This window comes from Anguilla anguilla, chromosome 6, assembly GCF_013347855.1.
Source record: "Anguilla anguilla isolate fAngAng1 chromosome 6, fAngAng1.pri, whole genome shotgun sequence".
NCBI classification, from domain to species: domain Eukaryota; kingdom Metazoa; phylum Chordata; class Actinopteri; order Anguilliformes; family Anguillidae; genus Anguilla; species Anguilla anguilla.
The window spans coordinates 43,406,550-43,426,156 of NC_049206.1; the positions used below are offsets into that span (position 1 = coordinate 43,406,550).

Here is a 19,607-nt window from a genome sequence, read left to right on the forward strand (position 1 = left end):
ATTCCAGCCTTTAATCACGCATTCCTAAAATATTGCCAAAAATGTCCCTTGGATAAACCATGAGTAAATGCCAATGTTAATACAGTAGGTGACATTGTTTTGCCTTTTGTCTTTGCCCATGTTAATACAGTAGGCGACATGTTTTGCCTTTAGTCTATCACGAGTTCTCCTCAGGTCAACCAAAATCAATTAAATTCTGTAGGGCTACCTCATGGCGAGGCACACAGAACCTCAGGACAAGGATTGTTATTTGGGATGTTGGCATCATAAATTGTGTTGTGCTACAGAAAGCAGGTATTGCTTTTGTTAAATAACGGACTCACTGTCAAAGGACTGACAATACCATATTCTGCGATCCTGCGGTTATCCCCTTAACAGTCCGTAAAGCACAAGGCCCAGGAACGCATAATACTGTACGATAATAAATCACCATGGGTTTACCTAGTTGAACACTGTGTAAAGGTTTATTCTATAATTACTCATTACTAACGCCGTTTTTACCAGTTCAATTCAGTTCGCATCCGCGTTATGTACCACCGTCAAGTGCTTAGCAAATTTAAATTATTGAAGTAATACTGCCACCTGTAGGACAAAAGTAATCATGGCATTAAGTGAGAAAACGGAGAACTGTCATTTCACAATACACACAATTCCGATAGGGTTTGACACAAGAGGAAGACCAAGTTTAAAACTAACGTTATAAAAAGGTGTATTAGAATGTAAAAGGTTATTCAAATGATAAATAATAAAGCTCATTTACACAAAATGGGAAATCTTTATTCTATTAAAAATAAAAACCATTGTAAGTTTTGAATGATAAATGTTTTGTGGCAATATATTGTTTAAAATATAAAAACAGTTCATGGAGCAATGTTATTAAAATACAACATTCATAAGCTTGGACAAATGTAATCAGTACATTTAATACAAGTTGCTTCAACATTGGTTTCACTGAGCAATTCACTAAGATATCCACTTTTAATAGTTAGATTTTATAACCTCCACTCAACACTATATACAGAGGTACCGCAACTTTGAGGTCTAGTAATCTGAAACACAATTTTTCTTAAAACGCATTGTTTTTTTCTGCATTCAAGTCTCTTTTTTCCACTGGGTGTTGCAAAGAAAAAGCATTTAAAATTATATCGGTTTACTTTCTCATCCTTTCTCACTGCAACAGACAAAATTATGTACAATTTAACTCACATTAAAAAAACCCTCTACAATTGCAATAATTTAAAATGCCATTAAGAACCAAAAGGACCCAAGTGAAAAAGTGGTAGAATACATTTTACAGTTGAAGGCTTATGCTGACATCATAAATCAGTAAATATGAAACATTTAACTAGGTACGTGAAGCATGTATACTAAGCTTTCACCTAACAGCTGCAGGCTGGCTACACAGAGACCAGGTGGAAGGGCATCAAGATTTCTGCAAATGGAGGAAAACATCACACAAAAGTCCCTGAAAACTTAACCTGTAAAAAATAAATAAGTCCCACATATTTACAGTATTAACGGTTTCCTGTGCCACGCCTCTCAGCGGCAGCTCTAAAAGAAGTCCCATAAAAACCAAAAAATAGTGGGGGTCTCTCTGAACCCCCCCCCCCCCCCCCCCGGACGGGGAGCTCGAACCATCCCGGGAGTTGCGTACGAGGGTACGAGGATGAGCGCAGCGCGCGTTTAGGTAATCGGGACAGGGACGGGGCCACCGCAGGTTAGGGGAGGGGACGAAATGGGACCAGGATGGGGGCGGGACAGAACAGAGAATGGAACGAGACAGGATGCGATGGGCCGGGATGGGGCATGGTGGGATTGGGGGCGGGATCGAATGGGGGGGACAGGGCGGCTAAGGGGAGGGAGCAGCGGGAACAGGGCACGCGGACAGAGACTCAGATGGGTTTGGTGGTGCTGTTGTAGACCAGGTGCTCGGTCTCCTCGATGGCGGAGACCTGGGCGGGTGCGGGGGCGGGCGGGAGTGGCGACTCCTTCTTGCGCTTGACGAAGCAGTACCCCAAGACGGCCAACGCGATCAGGAAGGCGACGGCCAACACCGCAGCGACGGCAGCTTTGCCTGTGGGCATAGAGATACCACGCCCCTTTAACACACCACGCCCCTTTAACACCAGTTCACCAAGCTAGCATAAATGCCACTCAAAACCAAACTCTAATAAAAACACTGGGAAGGCTTATTACGAAAATACTGAAAATGCAATGCCAGGAAAAGGTAACACTACAATTGGAGATGAACAGATGTAATATTGCATTTGATCCACTGAGAAATACTAAATGCAGAAGAGAAATACTGATTGGACAGGTTATATTCGGCAGAATCACAAAAGATCTTCTGGGGAACAAAGCGAAGGTAGTGGGTGCATCGGCTACCTTTATGGCTGTCTTCGGTCGACCGTTCAAAGAAGGATCGCGAGAAGACGTCTTTTTCTGCATGGAAACACACACAGGCAGCTGGAGCACTGAAGTAAATTTAGCACCCTATGCAGCAATTTGAGCCATTCCAGATCCCACAAGGAGCAAGCTAGCGCATGGATTGGAAGCCATCAAAAGGCTCACTTCCTGTAACACCTGGAACGGCTCTCGCTGCTTTGGCACTGAAAGTGTTATTCACACCTCTGGAGGTTCGTGCCTTTCCTGTTACCTGTTACGGATTCGCAGGTCTCCATGCAGGTCGCCTCCTCATGGAAGTTGTTATCGTTGCCCCGGCAACCGCCGTAGGTGAAATGTATGCACTTGCCCTGGAGGGGGTCATAGTACCAGCGGGGCATGCTGGCCCGGCAGGGGCCCGTCTCCGGAGGCTCCGTGCAGTGAGCTGTGGGTACAGGGAGGGCGGTTACCCCTGCAAACCGGAACTATAGGATTGGCTACTCTTCCAGCAGGGTCGGAATGACTACCCAATCAGAACACAAAGTGGGTGAAAAAGGGGCGAGGGATGAGAGAGTGAGCTTACCCATCACTTCGTCCACAGGTATGTCCAGCAGACGGCCAAAGGTTATATTCACTGATGAAAAAGAGAAAGCAGGTCAGACAGTTGGGCCTGTCTAAGGAAGACATGCGGCTTGTACTTTTAGCGATGAATTCAAGCAGATGCTTTTCATTTTTGGAACTGCTCAATGGTACTTATGCAGTAATACAAGTTAAGCTTGTCCAAAAATTCCTGTACAAAGTTACGTTATTGGACAGTGGAGTCTCAGATAGGATAGGTGTAAGTGAATTCTTGTGATTGAGTGAGTAACTATATGAGTAGATGAAAATGTGAGTGAGTGCCTACTTGAGTAGATGAAAATATGCGAGAGTGAGAGCCTATTTGAGTAAATGAAGATGTGAATGAGTGAGTGTCCATTTGTGTAAATGAAGATGTGAATGAGTGAGTGCCCATTTGTGTAAATGAAGATGTGAATGAGTGAGTGCCTATTTGAGTAAATGAAGATGTGAGTGAGTGAGTGAGTGCCCATTTGAGTAAAGGAAGATGTGAGTGAGTGCGTGCCCATTTGAGTAAATGAAGATGTGAGTGAGTGTGTGCCTATTTGTGTAAATGAAGATGTGAATGAGTGAGTGCCCATTTGTGTAAATGAAGATGTGAATGAGTGAGTGCCCATTTGTGTAAATGAAGATGTGAATGAGTGAGTGCCCATTTGTGTAAATGAAGATGTGAATGAGTGAGTGCCTATTTGAGTAAATGAAGATGTGAGGGAGTGAGTGAGTTCCCATTTGTGTAAATGAAGATGTGAATGAGTGAGTGCCTATTTGAGTAAATGAAGATGTGAGTGAGTGCCCATTTGAGTAAAGGAAGATGTGAGGGAGTGAGTGAGTGCCCATTTGAGTAAAGGAAGATGTGAGTGAGTGAGTGCCCATTTGAGTAAATGAAGATGTGAGTGAGTGCGTGCCTATTTGAGGAAATGAAGATGTGAGTGAGTGCGTGCCTATTTGAGGAAATGAAGATGTGAGTGAGTGCCTTTCTGAGTAAATTAAGAAGTGAGTGAGTGTGAGTGAGTGACTGAGTGCAATGTTGTGAATGAGTGAGTGCCTATTTGAGTAAATGAAGATGTGAGTGAGTGCCCATTTGAGTAAAGGAAGATGTGAGGGAGTGAGTGAGTGCCCATTTGAGTAAAGGAAGATGTGAGTGAGTGAGTGCCCATTTGAGTAAATGAAGATGTGAGTGAGTGCGTGCCTATTTGAGGAAATGAAGATGTGAGTGAGTGCGTGCCTATTTGAGGAAATGAAGATGTGAGTGAGTGCCTTTCTGAGTAAATTAAGAAGTGAGTGAGTGTGAGTGAGTGACTGAGTGCAATGTTGTAAATGGGAGATTGTAAATATGGGTGTTTGCTTGGGTGTGAGCGTGTGAGGAGGAACTTAGTGGCAAAGCGTGTGGCCCTCACAGTTTTTGCAGGCATGCTCATCGTAGCCGTTGCTGCACTGGTGCACTTGGTCACACTCCGGTTCTCCATTGACGCAGCACTCGTTCCCGCAGTCAAACTGACCTTCCCCACAGGGGGCGCCACACACCTCCCCTGAGAACACAGACACACCTGTAAGACAAGAGAAGCCATGCCCCCCTACTCCAACCACCCACCCACCCATCCATCCATTATCTACAGTATGCCTGCTTATTCCGGGGCAGGGGGAACTGGAGCCTATCCCAGTGTGCATTGGGCGACTGGGATAGGGTCCAGCTCCCCCTGCCCCTTATCAATCAGGTATGAATGTATTTATTCAGTTGCTTATTTTTTGTGACAGCAAGGTCTCCAGGTTTTGCATAAAATATTATAGATAATCCATTTTCCCTGGGACTGCTCATCAATAGTAGACAATGCTTGGTCATCATAGGTAAATACAGTAATGAATAAATGATGTTAGATGGACAGTGTTTCATGAATGAATCTAGAGATAATCAATGCTGCAGTAGGCTGGAGCATTTACATTCTGATCACTCTCTTTTTAACATAAGCTGTCAAAAAACACATGGTCTTCCAGAAGCATACATATTAATTTTCATTCAAAATCATATTAGGCGACCACCTTTAAGAGGAGCACTTCTGCTTGCTGGAGCTGTGGAGAGAAACAAAGAGATGTGTTGAGATTCTGAGACTGAGTTTCTGTGATAGCTAAATCTCCTCTGGATTTTCTAAGAGAAAATTAAAACAAGGAAAGCGTATTGCTAGACCGGTCATTTGTAAGCCATTTACGCACTGCAAAAACTCTCAGGTAACACACATAAGCTTGTTTTAAGTTACTGCTTTGCTTGACAAGTTACACTGTCTTCACCCCCTTGGCAAATCTTGAAATAAGTCAAACTGTCTTACCTCATTAGCAATCTTTTTGTTTTATTTAGCAATAGAAATACATTTTTTAGTCTAAATGTAAGACTAAAATACTTCTTAAGATTAACTTTTTATTTTTATTTTTGCAGTGCATGCTTTGTTATGTCCAACTAAAAACGTCCTCTGGGGCTCTTTCCCAAGCAGTAAATCTATTTATGACCATTCAGAGAAATACATCACATTTAATTAACATCTAAAAACACAAGAAAAGAATGGTAGTCAATGGAGGTCCTTTTGAATTCACACCTTGCAGGCCACTGACACAGATATTTGCACAGATGCAGGGACACGCACGCACGCACGCACGCACACAACCTTACAGACACATGCACGTGCAGAGAGCGATGCGCATGCATGCACGCACGCACGCACACACACACACGCACACAACCTTACAGACACATGCATGCGCAGAGAGCGATGCATATGCATGCACGCACGCACACACACGCACACAACCTTACAGACACATGCACGCGCAGAGAGCGATGCGCATGCATGCACGCACGCACGCACACACACACACGCACACAACCTTACAGACACATGCACGCGCAGAGAGCGATGCATATGCACGCACGCACACACACGCACACAACCTTACAGACACATGCACGCGCAGAGAGCGATGCGCATGCATGCACGCACGCACGCACGCACACACACACACGCACACAACCTTACAGACACATGCACGCGCAGAGAGCGATGCATATGCACGCACGCACACACACGCACACAACCTTACAGACACATGCACGCGCAGAGAGCGATGCACATGCATGCACGCAGACAGTACCTTTAATTCCTTCACAGGCGCTATTACACTCCTCTTCAGACAGGTAGTTGTTCAGATTACTCTTGCAGCCACCAAACGTGAAATTCTTGCATTCCTGGGTCACGCTGTCATAGTACCAGCGGGGAAAGGCCCCTCGACAGGGCCCAACCTTCCGAGGGACCTGACAGTAACCTAGGAGATGCACGGGCACATGTCAGAAGGCTGTGGGTCACACACGGTACTTTAAACCAGACCGTTAACCTGACTGCCATTTCTCGGGTTTGTTCAAGGAAGATGTTTTCGATGAAATGTCACACTCTGATGTCACAGTTTTTCATCATTCAATTAGTCCAACCTTTCATTCAGTTTTGCTTTTTTCTGATAAAAAAAGACCCATTGCATTTGAAAACTGTGGACAAATCGCACAAGTACTAGTACTGAAATGTGCTATTGCAGCGGATTTTTGAAAATGCATCCATTCAGAAGCATGCAGCTAATAAATTCATAGAGAAATTAAAACAGGGTAATTGGCCGGCGAAAAAAAAAAAAAAAAAAAAACATATTACACACTGGTCCTGATTCAGGAACCCCCACCCCTGACCTACATCACTGTCAGAAAAATTGCAGCTGTAAAATATCAACACTTATTTGAAAAATATGTCTAATGCAGCAGATGTCATTCATGTCACAGCCTTGAGAATTTGCTCCCAGCATTTTTCAATGTCTTCAGTTATTCGCTGAAACACTTGGTGGCATCAAGTGTTGTCATTACCACCGCGAGCCAAGCCTTTAACGTACGTAGCATACCAGTGTCTGCACCATGTGACACAGTAAAAAATGTGGTGCAGTAAAAAAAGAAAACAACACACACACACACACACACATGCACGCACACACACACACACAAACACAGGAGAGGGCAGTGGCATGATGACAGTCTCAGCCTATCAAGACACTCACAAAATGGGTGAATGCAAATGATGTTGGGCCAGGAGGGGGAGGGGTGGAGCAACCAAACTGGATGGAACAGCAAAACTTTCAGAATAACCACAAGTTCCTGCTCCAAAAATGGCAGATAAACCTTGTGACAATTAACATTAGCAAAAAAGCAAAACTACCTAAATCACACAATCTTGCTGTGGGTGAGGCAGCAACACAATACTTCAGAAAAGGTTAAGGACTGTTTCTTTCTGTTTTTGTAATATTATACACCAGCACAGATTACAATGAAGCTCAATTTCACCCTTTTTTGCAGTAAATAAAAATGACATTTTCAAAAACCAATTGAACCAACTGTTTCACATCGGTTGAATAAAAAGTTTAGAAGATACACCTTTGAAACATTGCACGTGTCCTGAGGTCATTTGTAATGTAAAAGAAAACTTCAAACCTCACAGAACTAATCCATCTCAGGGATACATTTACACTGATGTCAACTCCAGGATAAAACTTGTGCATAAAATTCCTATATAAAAATAAAATAATTGCCAAAATAATAAAGTTTTGATAAAAGTAACTAAAGTTAACCTATTGATGTCCACTTTGTTCACATTTTAGTATTTAGCAGATTCTCTTATCCAGAGCGGCTTGCATAAGTGCAAACATAAAGGTTGTGCTGAGGTACACAATTTTTGTTTATGTGCATGCAAGGGGTGTTTAACTAGGACAAAACATTCATCAGCGGATCACCTACCAATATTCTTCCTTAAAAGACCCGAAAATCAGCTGGATTTAAATTCAGAAGGTTGCAGAATAATTCCCCACCACTGCTGTATTCCAGACTAGGGTTCTTCTCAATAACTGCTTTGACCCATGTACTACTGCATTAACTCAGCATATGCAAAAATAGGTTTCCTGAGTAATACACCTGTATAAGGTCATGAAGTAAATGGATCAAGAGGAGGAAAAAACTGCTTTCATGGTCTCCATGATGAGCAGTGACACCTATGACAACCAGGCTTCTTGTGTGTGGATTCTGAGGCCCCATTCACCTGATGGATGTTTGCCTCTGTGATGTGTGGGCTATGTCCTGTGAGACATTAAGACAGACCCTTCTCCTACAACATGGCCTTGTCTCAATATTGGAAAACTGTGCACAGAAGATGTACATTCAGTCACAAAGCGTGTATTATAACATACGGAAGTAGATGCTTAAGAATGTTATAACAAGTTAGTTTTTTTCCCCAATAGTAATTGCAGGTCTCCGGTGGTGTGTAGCATGAATGTCTTGGCCCTGTCCATATGCAGTTTCTGTGGACCTCCTTAAAACTTTTTAGCCCCCCCCCACCACCACTTTGGGGCCCTGGGTAGTCAGTCCATCCACTGTGATCCCGCTGGTGATCTGTTTACTCAAAGGATATGACTCATAAAAAGAAACAATGCTCTTATGCATTGTTAGGATAAAGAGAACTAACTAACAACTAAGAGTTGCTTGCTATCTGGTTTCGATGCATTTTTACTTTGTACCCATTCGCTAACGAGAACCACGTGCCACTACATATTAGATGCAGTGAATTTGGTATGCAGAACATTCCTCCTTAAGAGGAAAATAGTTAGAGTCAAATCTGTTATTCCGTATGCAGACAATCCTGTTTCAGACAATTATTCAGTTTCAGCATGCATTTGCTCAGTAAATGACCCATTTTTGAGACTACATTTTAAAGCAATATATAAGCAATTTTTAAGCAATCATTCATACCACTTGAAATTCACTGAAGTTATTGTTTATGTGTATGGCAGCTGTGCAACACAAGTGCAGATTGCAACCTGGGAACCAGTCTTCTGTTTTCAAACCCAGACGTTCAGCAAAACGCTGCTGCCAATATACTTTATCAATAAGGATGTAAGTGCCAAAACGATCAAATGAACAACAACAGAAAAGAACAAAGCACACAACCGTTTTTTTTGTGGTTTTGTTATTCAAGTCAGTGTATTGTGCAAGACTGCGGGGGTTGCGATGAGTCATCGAAGAGAACTAGCCTGACCGGTTCCCTTAATCTAATGGAACATCACACTCAACTCCTGAGAAAAGGGACAGTCACTTCCAGTTTTAACAGTGACTCCATGAGGGAAGTGGAGACGATCCTTCCCTGCCCCAGATTCTGGGACCAATTCGGACCTGTTAACAGTTCCCGTTAATCTTTCCTTCCTGGACTACCCGTGTAGGTTATAATTACAGTGCAGAGTGAGCCAATAGTGTCACGATACAACAAAAAAAAAATTCTACAGAAAATCTTAACTGCACAAATGTACAGGGATTTGCCATTGCTTGTGGGAAGTAGCCTGCTAAAATCCAGGAGGCGTTACACCTGGTAGAAGCTGAATAACAATAGCTGTAAATCACACATTACAATCACGGGACATTTCCTGTTGGATACAACAAGCATTTCCAAACCAACCATACAAGGTTGCCCAACTTGGCACAAATATATCCAAAAACACCACCTTCTCTGGGCATACCCTTCCCCAAAAATGGGCTTAATTTCAAATTACACAATTGTGAAATGAGGATTTGAATAATTGAGTAATAAATATGATAAGGAAACATGGTAATGATTCAATTACTATGTGGATTTCTATAGACAGCCTGTTCTTAAAACCACATTTTCTTAAAAAATTAATAATTTTTTTTTTTTTAAATTCCAGGGACAGTCCTAGGTACATGTTTTTTTAAAACACATTCTGTCCTTCTGGCTTCACATTCACTGATGGTTCAGTGTGATTCCAGTAGTAGGACGGCTGTCCACATCACTGAAATGAGCTTACGTGCCTGGGCACGTCCATCTACCAGCAATTTCCAAACAGGAAAACAATCCTGGGAGCACAAAAGGGCGTGTGCAGCGGGATCTGCAAGTTCTTTCACGACAGTCACCTCACCGCCTCCACAACGCACAGAGCTGGAAGGGACTGTTCACCTCAGTACATAAGTGTCAGACAAATTTCCAACCCCCCTTCAGTTTGGAGCTTCAAATCCCTTCCCATGCAACTCAACCCAACCCCTATGCAAAACACAAAACACAACACACTGCACCAAGAGCTTCCTGTGAAACAGCCATTTCCTGCATACCCCCTACAGCTGTTAGAACATTTACCTGTGTGCATGTCCAGAGGGTAGGCAAGCCCAATATTTTCTTGCCTGTCAGCCCCCACTTTATGGAAACAAATTCCTGACATGGAATACAGCAAATATTTTCTATTTGGTAAACAGAATAACCTTGCAGTGGATCACTGACTGCACTCTTGAAGGGGCAAACCTTCTTGTTCTAAGTTAGCTGGCAGTAGCTATGTTGCTTAGCTGAAATGGTAGACAAATATCACACGCCTGCTAAGTGCTCTAAGGGCTTTGTGTACTGTAAACACAGTGCAGTACACTGCCTAATAGGGCTTTAGAGGGATACTTCAAGAGCAGTCTATAAGTGGACAATGTAAAGATGCTTTACTGACATAAAACCACAGAAATTATTATGGATGCATGATGTTGTTCTGGATACATCACAAACGCAGTAACAACACAATGCTCCGCAAGTCTCTCTTAGAGAAAAAACAGAAAATACAAATATTCACAAGTTGACCTATCTAGTGAAGAGCCAAAATCTTTCCATGGTGTGCCAAACCCTCCAGAACAAAACTAATAAACCTAGGATTGACCACCACCGAGTGGAATGCGGCAGTGAGATTTTTTAGGCCAGTTCCAGGAGAAGACATGGATCTTCCACCATTCAAAGAGTGTCCAAAATGCATATTGGGGTCGAGCTGAGGAGCAAAGCTACAATACTCAAGAAGGCACTCGTACCACTGAAAGGGAAAGTGATTATGGACGAACTGGACTCCACAATCCGCAAACTGATGGGAGCTGGACCTGCAACATTCTTGTGCTTTACTCCACTACCAGCGCAACGTTCTCCCAAAGCTGAAGACACATTTAAAATGGGGTAAGCTTTGGCTCACTGCACCAGACTCTGCCACCTGCCTCTCTAATAGATTTGCATGAATTACACTGACTTCTACTCTGGCCCGTGACAATGTTGTTATTATTGGTGGCTCTATCGTGTGGAGCCTGGGTGATGGACCACAGACATATTCATGTTCGTTGCTTTCCAGGAGCAAGAGTACAATCGTGAAACTGAAGCCTTCAGTCACCTTAGTGCCCTGAAAGTCTGGCTCTACATGTACCAATTGCTTGGACTTCGTGAACAACAGGGAGGCTCAGGGAAAGGCCCACCCTGTTCTGGAGAGATGTCTTCACCCCAACTGGCATATGCTGGCTAAACGCAAATCATATGTTTGCAAATAAAAGACCCTAGCTTGTAAGTGACCCTGGTACTGTGAAATTTGGTCATTTAGCATTTGTTCTCAAGAGCACAGCAATTTCTCCCAACATGTTCATCACCGATTTTCCACTAGTTTCTCCTACCATACTCTACGTTCAACCTGTTATCACAGTTCGAAGAAAAACTGATTTAAGAACATGGAACCTAGTCCCGGAAAAGTACCTACCCCACGAGAAAGGTGCCCCAGAAAGAGAATATCAAAACGGCACGTCTTAATATTAGACTAAACGTTAGATTTGGCTTTTTAAATGATTAAGTGATTTTATTTCAGGATGCAAGATATTTTTCACGAAAACCTCACTAGGCGCTGATGGGTCAGCTTCAGCCTTCCAAGCATCTGTTTTTTTCAGGCTGCCAGGCAAAAATAGGTGGGATAGCCACCATTTTTGCAGATTCTTTTAGTTCTAAACATATTCCTTCAGGAAATTTTTTAAATCTTTTCAGTATTGGACTGTCTTACTCTAACAGATTATCAACCAGCAATCCTAGTAATATTTTATTGACCTCCCAAGCAGTGCATCATTTAAAAAAAATCTAAATTCACAGAGCTCCTAACCACCAGCATTACAAGCTACAACAAACTCATTGGAAGCGGTGATTTTAATGTACATGTTGACAATGGTACAGATTCTAAGGCCCTGGAGTTTATGAAGGTTCTACACTCTAATGATTCTATTCAGTGTAACCTGTTCGACCCACAATTACGGTCACACCCTAGATATAGTAATATCACAAGGATTAAGCTATACCTTTGAACCTCAATGTTACAATCCCTGACCATTACTGCATTTTCTTTGATGCATTGTTAAGCAGTTAGGAATAATTCTGAGCGCATTGTGAAGAAACTATTTTTTGATTCTTTGTCTGCTGTCTTCTAACCTTGTTTGCAGTCTATCCGTATCCACTGAAAACTGTTCACCTGCTGTCTAAATCACCTAGACAGCAACTTTAATTACAGACTGAAAACAGTTTTAGAACCTAGAGTGGGATACTTTTTTCCAGCATTTATTGCCCACTGAAACCAACCCCATTGGCAGACTGGATCAGTCAGGCACCTCTATCAAAATACATATTTCCACGAAGAAAATACTCATTAAAGATTTAGTGTATTGCAGAGTCCCAGTGCAAAACCAGATCTTCCAGCTACTCAGCCTTTGGCCAACTGCAACTCAATGTCAATAAATGAAACAGAGCTTCGCAAGATTGCCTCGCACGTGATATGTTCGACCTGCTCTCAATCCAGTTCCACCTTTGAAAAAATGTTTTTGATTTTTGTTTGTCTTGTAGTTAGAAATAGTTAACTGCTCTCTAGAAATGGGAATTGTTCCAGATACTCTTACAATTGTTACACCCTTACTTGAGAAAAGTAACCTTGATAGCGACTCCTGGGAATTTTAGATATATATCAAACATACAATTCTTAAGTAATATCTTAATATCATAATCTTAATATTGTAATATCTTGGAAAAATCTATTTTAATAATTTAATGCCTTTCTTACATAAAAGCAAGTATAATTGTTGCAAGTATACAGTCTGGCTTTTGGTCTGATCATAGAACTAAGACTGTTTTAGTGAAAGCATTTAAGGATCTCAGACTCAGCAATGATACCAGCAATGCTACAATACTCATTCCTGTAGATCTAAATTCAGCATTTGATACCATAGACCACAAGAAATTCATGCAACAACTTGAAAACTGGGTCAACATTTCTGATACAGCTCTTAACTGGTTTCGTACAGACATCTCAGGGAGAATATATAAGATATAAAGAAATGATATATCTGTGGAATTCCACAAGGATCCATTCTTGGTCCCCTTCATTTCTCATTGTATATGCCGACTCTGGGTAACATTATCTGTGAACTAGCTGTAAACTTCCACAGAAATACAGATGACACACAGTTGTTCATATCTGCTGCACCAGATGATACCATCGCCCTAAATCCCCTGATTAGCTGTCTAAAATAGCTTGATGTCCAATAATGTCTAAGAATTACATGAAGAATAAATACAGAGCAAAAAAAAACTATCCAGCAAACTTGGCCATTTATCCCAACAGCTTAAAAATGAAGCCAGGAACTTTGGGGTTATTTTAGACAGTGATCACAGTTTCAAATCTCATATTTAAAAGAACAGTCTTCTTTCACCTCAAGAATAATGCATGTGCAAGACCCTTCCTAACACAACACAATGCAAAAAGAGTTGACGCATGCCTTTAGCTGCATCTTTAGTCGCATTGACTATTGCAATTTACAAAAGTTACAAAAGCAGGCTACTGAAAAATTACAATTAGTTCAAAATGCTGCTGACAGAATTTTAACAAGAACTAGAAAGAACGAGCATATTAATCCTGTCGTTGCTCAACTACACTGGCTCCCCGTGCCATTTTGAAATTATTTAAAGTTTGATTTTAAGGCTGCGGTTTAACACTTTCATGTATCTCAGAAATGTTAACTAGCTACCAGCCTAAACGGAATTAAGATCATTCAAAGCCAACTTGCAATGTACCCAAGGTTAAACTGAAGAAGATTGGTTTTATTTGCCCAGACTTTGGAATACCCTGTCTCAAGATATCTCAAGTCTCAGTTCACAAAATGCGATTTTTCAAGAAAGCATTTGCCTAATCACATTTATTTTCATTTGTGTTGTATTTTTATTATCCTTTCATCTCATGTTTTTCTTATGTCGTCATTATTATTATTATTATTATTACTATTATTATTATGATTATTATGATTTATCTCCTTTATCTCATGCTTTTCTTACACTGTTTATTATATTTCTTTTTAAAGCACTTTGGGCTGCAGCTCATTGTATGAAAATGTGCTACACAAATAAATACAATTATTATGATTTAGTGCTACTAACATTGTTTTCCAATTAATTACAAAGATGAAAAAACTACAGCAACATTCCAAACTCCATCTCTCTAGGAATCCCACATAAAGAAGCCCCCCAGATTTCACCAGGGTAATCACTATACAAAAAAAGCATAAACAAGTACACTATCTGTTTATAATGGGGATGTGCTTGACATTGCTGGGATATGATCAAAAGGTTGACTTGCATAAAGCATTATATAAGCAATTATATAAAATGTCATACTGCCCTTATGGTAATCTCATAAATATATTTCACTGAATGTCTACTTTTAAAAGCCTATATATCGAACTGTACGCCATTTCACCTTGTACAATGTATCTGTTGCAATCTCAGCAAGAAAATGTATACCCTAGCTGTAGTATAAATCAAGTGCATTAAAGGATGTTACTGTATGCTGAAGAAGACTCACATTGTCACTCTTGGTGTGGTACTCCTCGACCCTAACCGGTGATTGGCCACAAATGATACTTTTGAATACGGTGATTGGATGAATCTCATAGGCTGCAACAACAGTTCTTTGCCTTTGAAAACTATATAAACTCATGTATTGGACTTCATATTTTTTGGCTGGACCTCAACAGCGGGGCCAGCCGTGCAAACACGAATGTCTGTGACTGACTGAGTGACTGAGTGATGAAGTTACAGCATTGGTCGGCCGAGTTATGAAGTTACACCATTGGTTGGCCAGACAGGTCCAGCCATATACTAGGTTTTGACCTGGTCTTGTTAAAGACAGTACTTATACCTCTTCCTGACCGGTCGTTTTATTAAAACATCAAAAGTTTCGTTGTTTGTTATCTTTATCTTCAAAACCATTGTTTTTGTTAAGAAATTCCTACAACATGAACACAATTACCTGAATAACACTCTAAGCTCTATACAGGCAGAAAGTGAACGAACAACACCGGCCGGAGCTACTGCTGCTCCGAGGGTACTCACCGTCGGACTCCTCTGGGGTGAGGACGCGCACTTTGACCTGCGCCGTGCTTGTCTGGCCAGCCTTGTCGGATACGATCAGCTGGAACACGTATAGCCCAGGCAGGAGATTGGACACCTTCACTTGGTCCTCCAGATCGGTTTTCTAGGAGACATTCGATTACAATCAAGCAGACATTCCTTTGCCCACACCGCCAAACACAAACCACCTAAGAAAAGAACCAGCGGAAGGCTGGGGCTAAGTGAAGGGAAGGTATCTGAACCGGTGAGAGAATACAGGGTTAATAGAGTTATGACAGACGGTGATTTATCCACTGTCAAACCTGAAGTCATATTGCCATACGAACAAATGCATCTGCTAACTGAAGTTCTGGTTTTGGCTGATAACTGGATGTTTCACAATCCTTCACAATCGGTAACCTAATTTAATTTATCAAGATGTCACGGGTAATTTCAAACTACATAAGTCTTGGGAAAAAAACAATAAGGCTGCTAATTCATTTCAACTTTACATCCACTTTTTACTCACAAAATAAGTAATAAGAGAAATAATCATATCATACTTTTAAAAGGCAAATTATGCTCCATGCCTAATATGATCACCATGATAGTATCTATAACTATTTTAACCCTTTGACAGGAACCATAGCTTCTTTCTGTGAAGTCAGGGCAATGCAGGAACTCGCTAAACAACGAAGACTTTTACGAAAAAAGTAAGTTTATTGCAATCACACTGGGCCAACAGGAAGCTCACTGCACTGAACCACAACACACGGTTTGCACCACAGTAGCTATTCTGAAGGTTACCATTGTGATTCAATGACTTTTGAATGCTCTCAAAGGGCCTGAAATGACTCACATCCTACCTTATCTGGGCTGAGATGAGAGTGCCTATCTCTGTGTTTTGGAATGACATAAGCTTGGTTCAGAAGCATCACATGCTCTTACGTCTTGCAACTTACCCAAATACACACACACACACACACACACACACACACCTACTGTTACAACAAGACAAAACTGCGAACCCATGAACAGAAGAGGCTAAATGCAATGGCCCTCGTTGGCTGAACTGGGGCCATTACATTACATTAGGCCCATTTCGGTCATCAGCGTAGACAGATCTGGGATCAGTGACTAGGGACAGTCTCACAACTCCTCACCTGAATGTCGACCGATGGGTCTCCCTTCAACAGGCTCCACTGGTAGCTGGTGATTCCATGGTCATCGTAACTCTCAATCCCGTTCAGTGTCACAGTATGATCTGGTTGTGCCACCAGGTCCGGTCCCCCGTTGGCAACTGGGTGCTTATCCTCGTCACCTGCATATAAGCAATATTACCTTTGTGTTGTCAGGAAGGCAAGGCCCTATCAGAACTGATGAATTTGTCTAGTAAGTGAGGGCTGATGTTGTCTAAAATGTGCTTCAAGTAGGAAAATAAAGGCAAATTGGTTACATAAGGGCCCCATGTTAGATACTAAAGAAGACCATGATCTACAAGAACACCTGACATTCAGCTCAAGATTTTATATGGTGAGGGATTAAAATGGCTTATCACTCAAAGAAAAAAAATCCAGTCTACACATTGTAATAAAAATCACAATACAAACTTCCCTTATAACGTGTGTATCATTAGCTCAGGTTTTCAGGTTTTACAATCACCTTTTACTATACCACACTTGCATTAGTTTGAACATCGTGGACAATACTGGGCAAATTTTCCATAATTTATGCAGGTCATATACAAGTCTTGGGGACGAAGAATTTAAGGTCTGCTGCCGTTTGACGAGGAACGTTGATGGAAGTATGATAATTTGGCGTTTCGGTGCACAATCATAGTAATGTGCAGGTGACCAAATATTGAATGCCAGTTCTTTCCAGTATTGTGGTATCGCGGAAGATGAAAAGCTTACCAGGAAATTTTTCAAGGTGCTCTGCGAACACGGAGTCCAAGATATAGATGTTATAGCCCATTGTCTTGACAAACCTGCAAACATACTCTTCCATGTAGAGACAGCTGAACAGGAAGCAGTTATTGATTGTATCGGCCTCTGGCCCGTTCTCAATCAAAGCTAGATCGCAATTTGGGTCTTTGCAACAAGCGTTTATGCAGTCGGCTGTGCTGTGGACCTCAGGAGACCTGAGAAAACGGGCCCCATCTTTCACCGAATCGCGTGTGTCCACTACAAAGTCTTCTGTTCCCTTCCTGAATTTCTCCGAGCACGGGACCTCGGGAGTGTCTTCTTGAGCGCGCACCGGGCAGTAAATTTGGAGCAGTAGTGAGGCACCCAGGAACAGTCCGATTAACAACGGAGGCATCCTAAGGCAATAAATAAAACCGTCGCTTTCTTTGATCCGACGGGTAACCTAAAAAAGAAAATAACTTTCAATAAGGCAATTTCATGTTTTTGTAGTTAGAACAAAAAAAATAACGACAGTTCATAATTAGGTTAGCCTACATCTCCTGATAGAGTTTTGTCGCAAAACATGTAGACTAGCCTATCGCAAAAATCCTCACGTTAGCGACCAATTTTTAGAATCTTACGTTTTAATTAGGCTACCAATGTTGTCAATCGATAGGCTATAAAGTCTACGTTTGGTGTTTACTGTTAACGTTCATTTATATGCTATATATTTGGGTGACATTTAGTAACATAAAACACGGCTGTTGCAAACAGAAGTACAAGTCCGTTTCTGTTTGCAACCTTGTCTAACTATTTTTTTTTGTAAGTGAGAAAAACGCATACGCACCTTGACAAATTAAACGCGACCCTTGTTTTCCGTGCGTTGGGTTCCTCGTGAATTAAAAACCATGAATTAAAGTACAAAATAATCCAGTTTACTTTCGGATATTTTTTAGTTCTGAGAGTTGAACCATTTACCTAGCTTTTGTTTCGCTGGGTTGCCTCTTTACCTATAAATTTCAGGAAGTGAAATCTTACGCCGCTCCTTCTAGACAGAGTGACGCAGTCACAGGGAGGGTGTGGGAGCATTTTCGCGACCTGTGTTTGTCAGGTTACAGGGCGGATGAGTTAAATTTTAAGCCATCTTTACTTTTATTTTTAATGAACAAAGCGTGCTGAGACCTCACCAGGATGTCAAAATCAAAAGAAGCGCTTAATGTATTTAAATACTAAATACATTAAGCGTCAAATATATTGATCTGTTCTTAACACAATAGTCACTGTCCACTTGTTAAAACCCACTGACAGTGGTTTTTTAGACACTCAAACATTATCCTAAAAATGCCCTGAACTGTATTCGCTGGTTAATTGCGACTAGCGATTTGCAGCGATGAACAATTAAACAAAACAAAAAAAAAAAAGATATCATGCATTTCAGCGTGATACCTTCTTTATCTGACTAAATGCCTTTTGTGCATAGTCGGGGAAAACATTGGATTTAGCGGTGTCTGTGGTTGGATAATAGATGACAGGCACTTGATTTTACAGACTGACAAGACTTCTAGACCGGAAGAATCGACAGTTTTTAAAAAAAACTTTTATCGTGAAATGTCATTCGTAACTGACATACGTAGGCATACTTCAGGCGGATTTTTAGTGATGTTTTCTATTTTTCTATTTTAAAGATTATGGAACATGAAGTACACGGAGTCATTAGTGTTCATTGTGTCTATTATGAAACACCACCTATCGATCGCAAATAAATACGGAGTATAGACGCTGGGGGGCACTCAAACTCTGAATTTCAACAGAGTGAATAACAGTAAGACATAGCATCCTGTTATAGTGCTTTTCCATCAATTCTTGAGCAAACATTTCTGGACAACTTTGCTTATCAAATTAACAAAGGTCAACGCTGACTGCAGTTTATAACAAATGTTCCAATAAAAGTCATTGATACTATATTTGCATAAATAATGTTTATTGTGTAAGCATTCCTCACATGCTTTTGTTATTCAATTTACCTGTACTTTTGAAAAGAGTAAGAGTTACGTCATTGACATTTTCAAATACACTCATTGGGCCTCATTCACAAATATATATATATATATACATATATATATATATATATATATATATATATACACACACACAAAATGATAAAAACTCAGCAAATCTCAAAACAACAAGCAAAAAAAAAGGCAGACTTTTCTTATTCACTCCTTCAGCAAGACTCGCAGTCTACAAGTTGCTTGGGTTTTTTCATAGGACGTCATGGTTGAGGACCACCAAAAATAAAAAACTATCTTGTCAAAACATATAATACTGTGGTACTGTACTATTATTTTGAATTTCTGAGGTGGTAAACATTTCACTCAGTCTAAATATTGATATTTAACAAACTTTGTTTATGGGTAATGCACAGAACATAGATTTA

The 19,607-nt window shown here is 41.0% G+C and overlaps 1 protein-coding gene across 1 annotated transcript; it reads right to left on the reverse strand.

Annotated features, from left to right (window-relative positions):
- Window positions 1-760: 760 nt before the first annotated feature.
- On the reverse strand, window positions 761-18,242 carry LOC118230881 (kunitz-type protease inhibitor 1-like). The gene is made up of 11 exons (XM_035424304.1): window positions 18,018-18,242; window positions 17,180-17,633; window positions 16,430-16,587; window positions 15,270-15,411; window positions 6,136-6,306; window positions 5,035-5,064; window positions 4,395-4,526; window positions 2,966-3,016; window positions 2,657-2,827; window positions 2,386-2,442; window positions 761-2,074 (listed from the first exon to the last, which is right to left on the reverse strand). The coding sequence occupies exons 2-11, from the start codon at window positions 17,583-17,585 to the stop codon at window positions 1,893-1,895; spliced, it is 1,500 nt and encodes a 499-aa protein (XP_035280195.1). The 5' UTR covers window positions 17,586-17,633; window positions 18,018-18,242; the 3' UTR covers window positions 761-1,892.
- Between the last annotated feature and the right edge of the window lie 1,365 nt (window positions 18,243-19,607).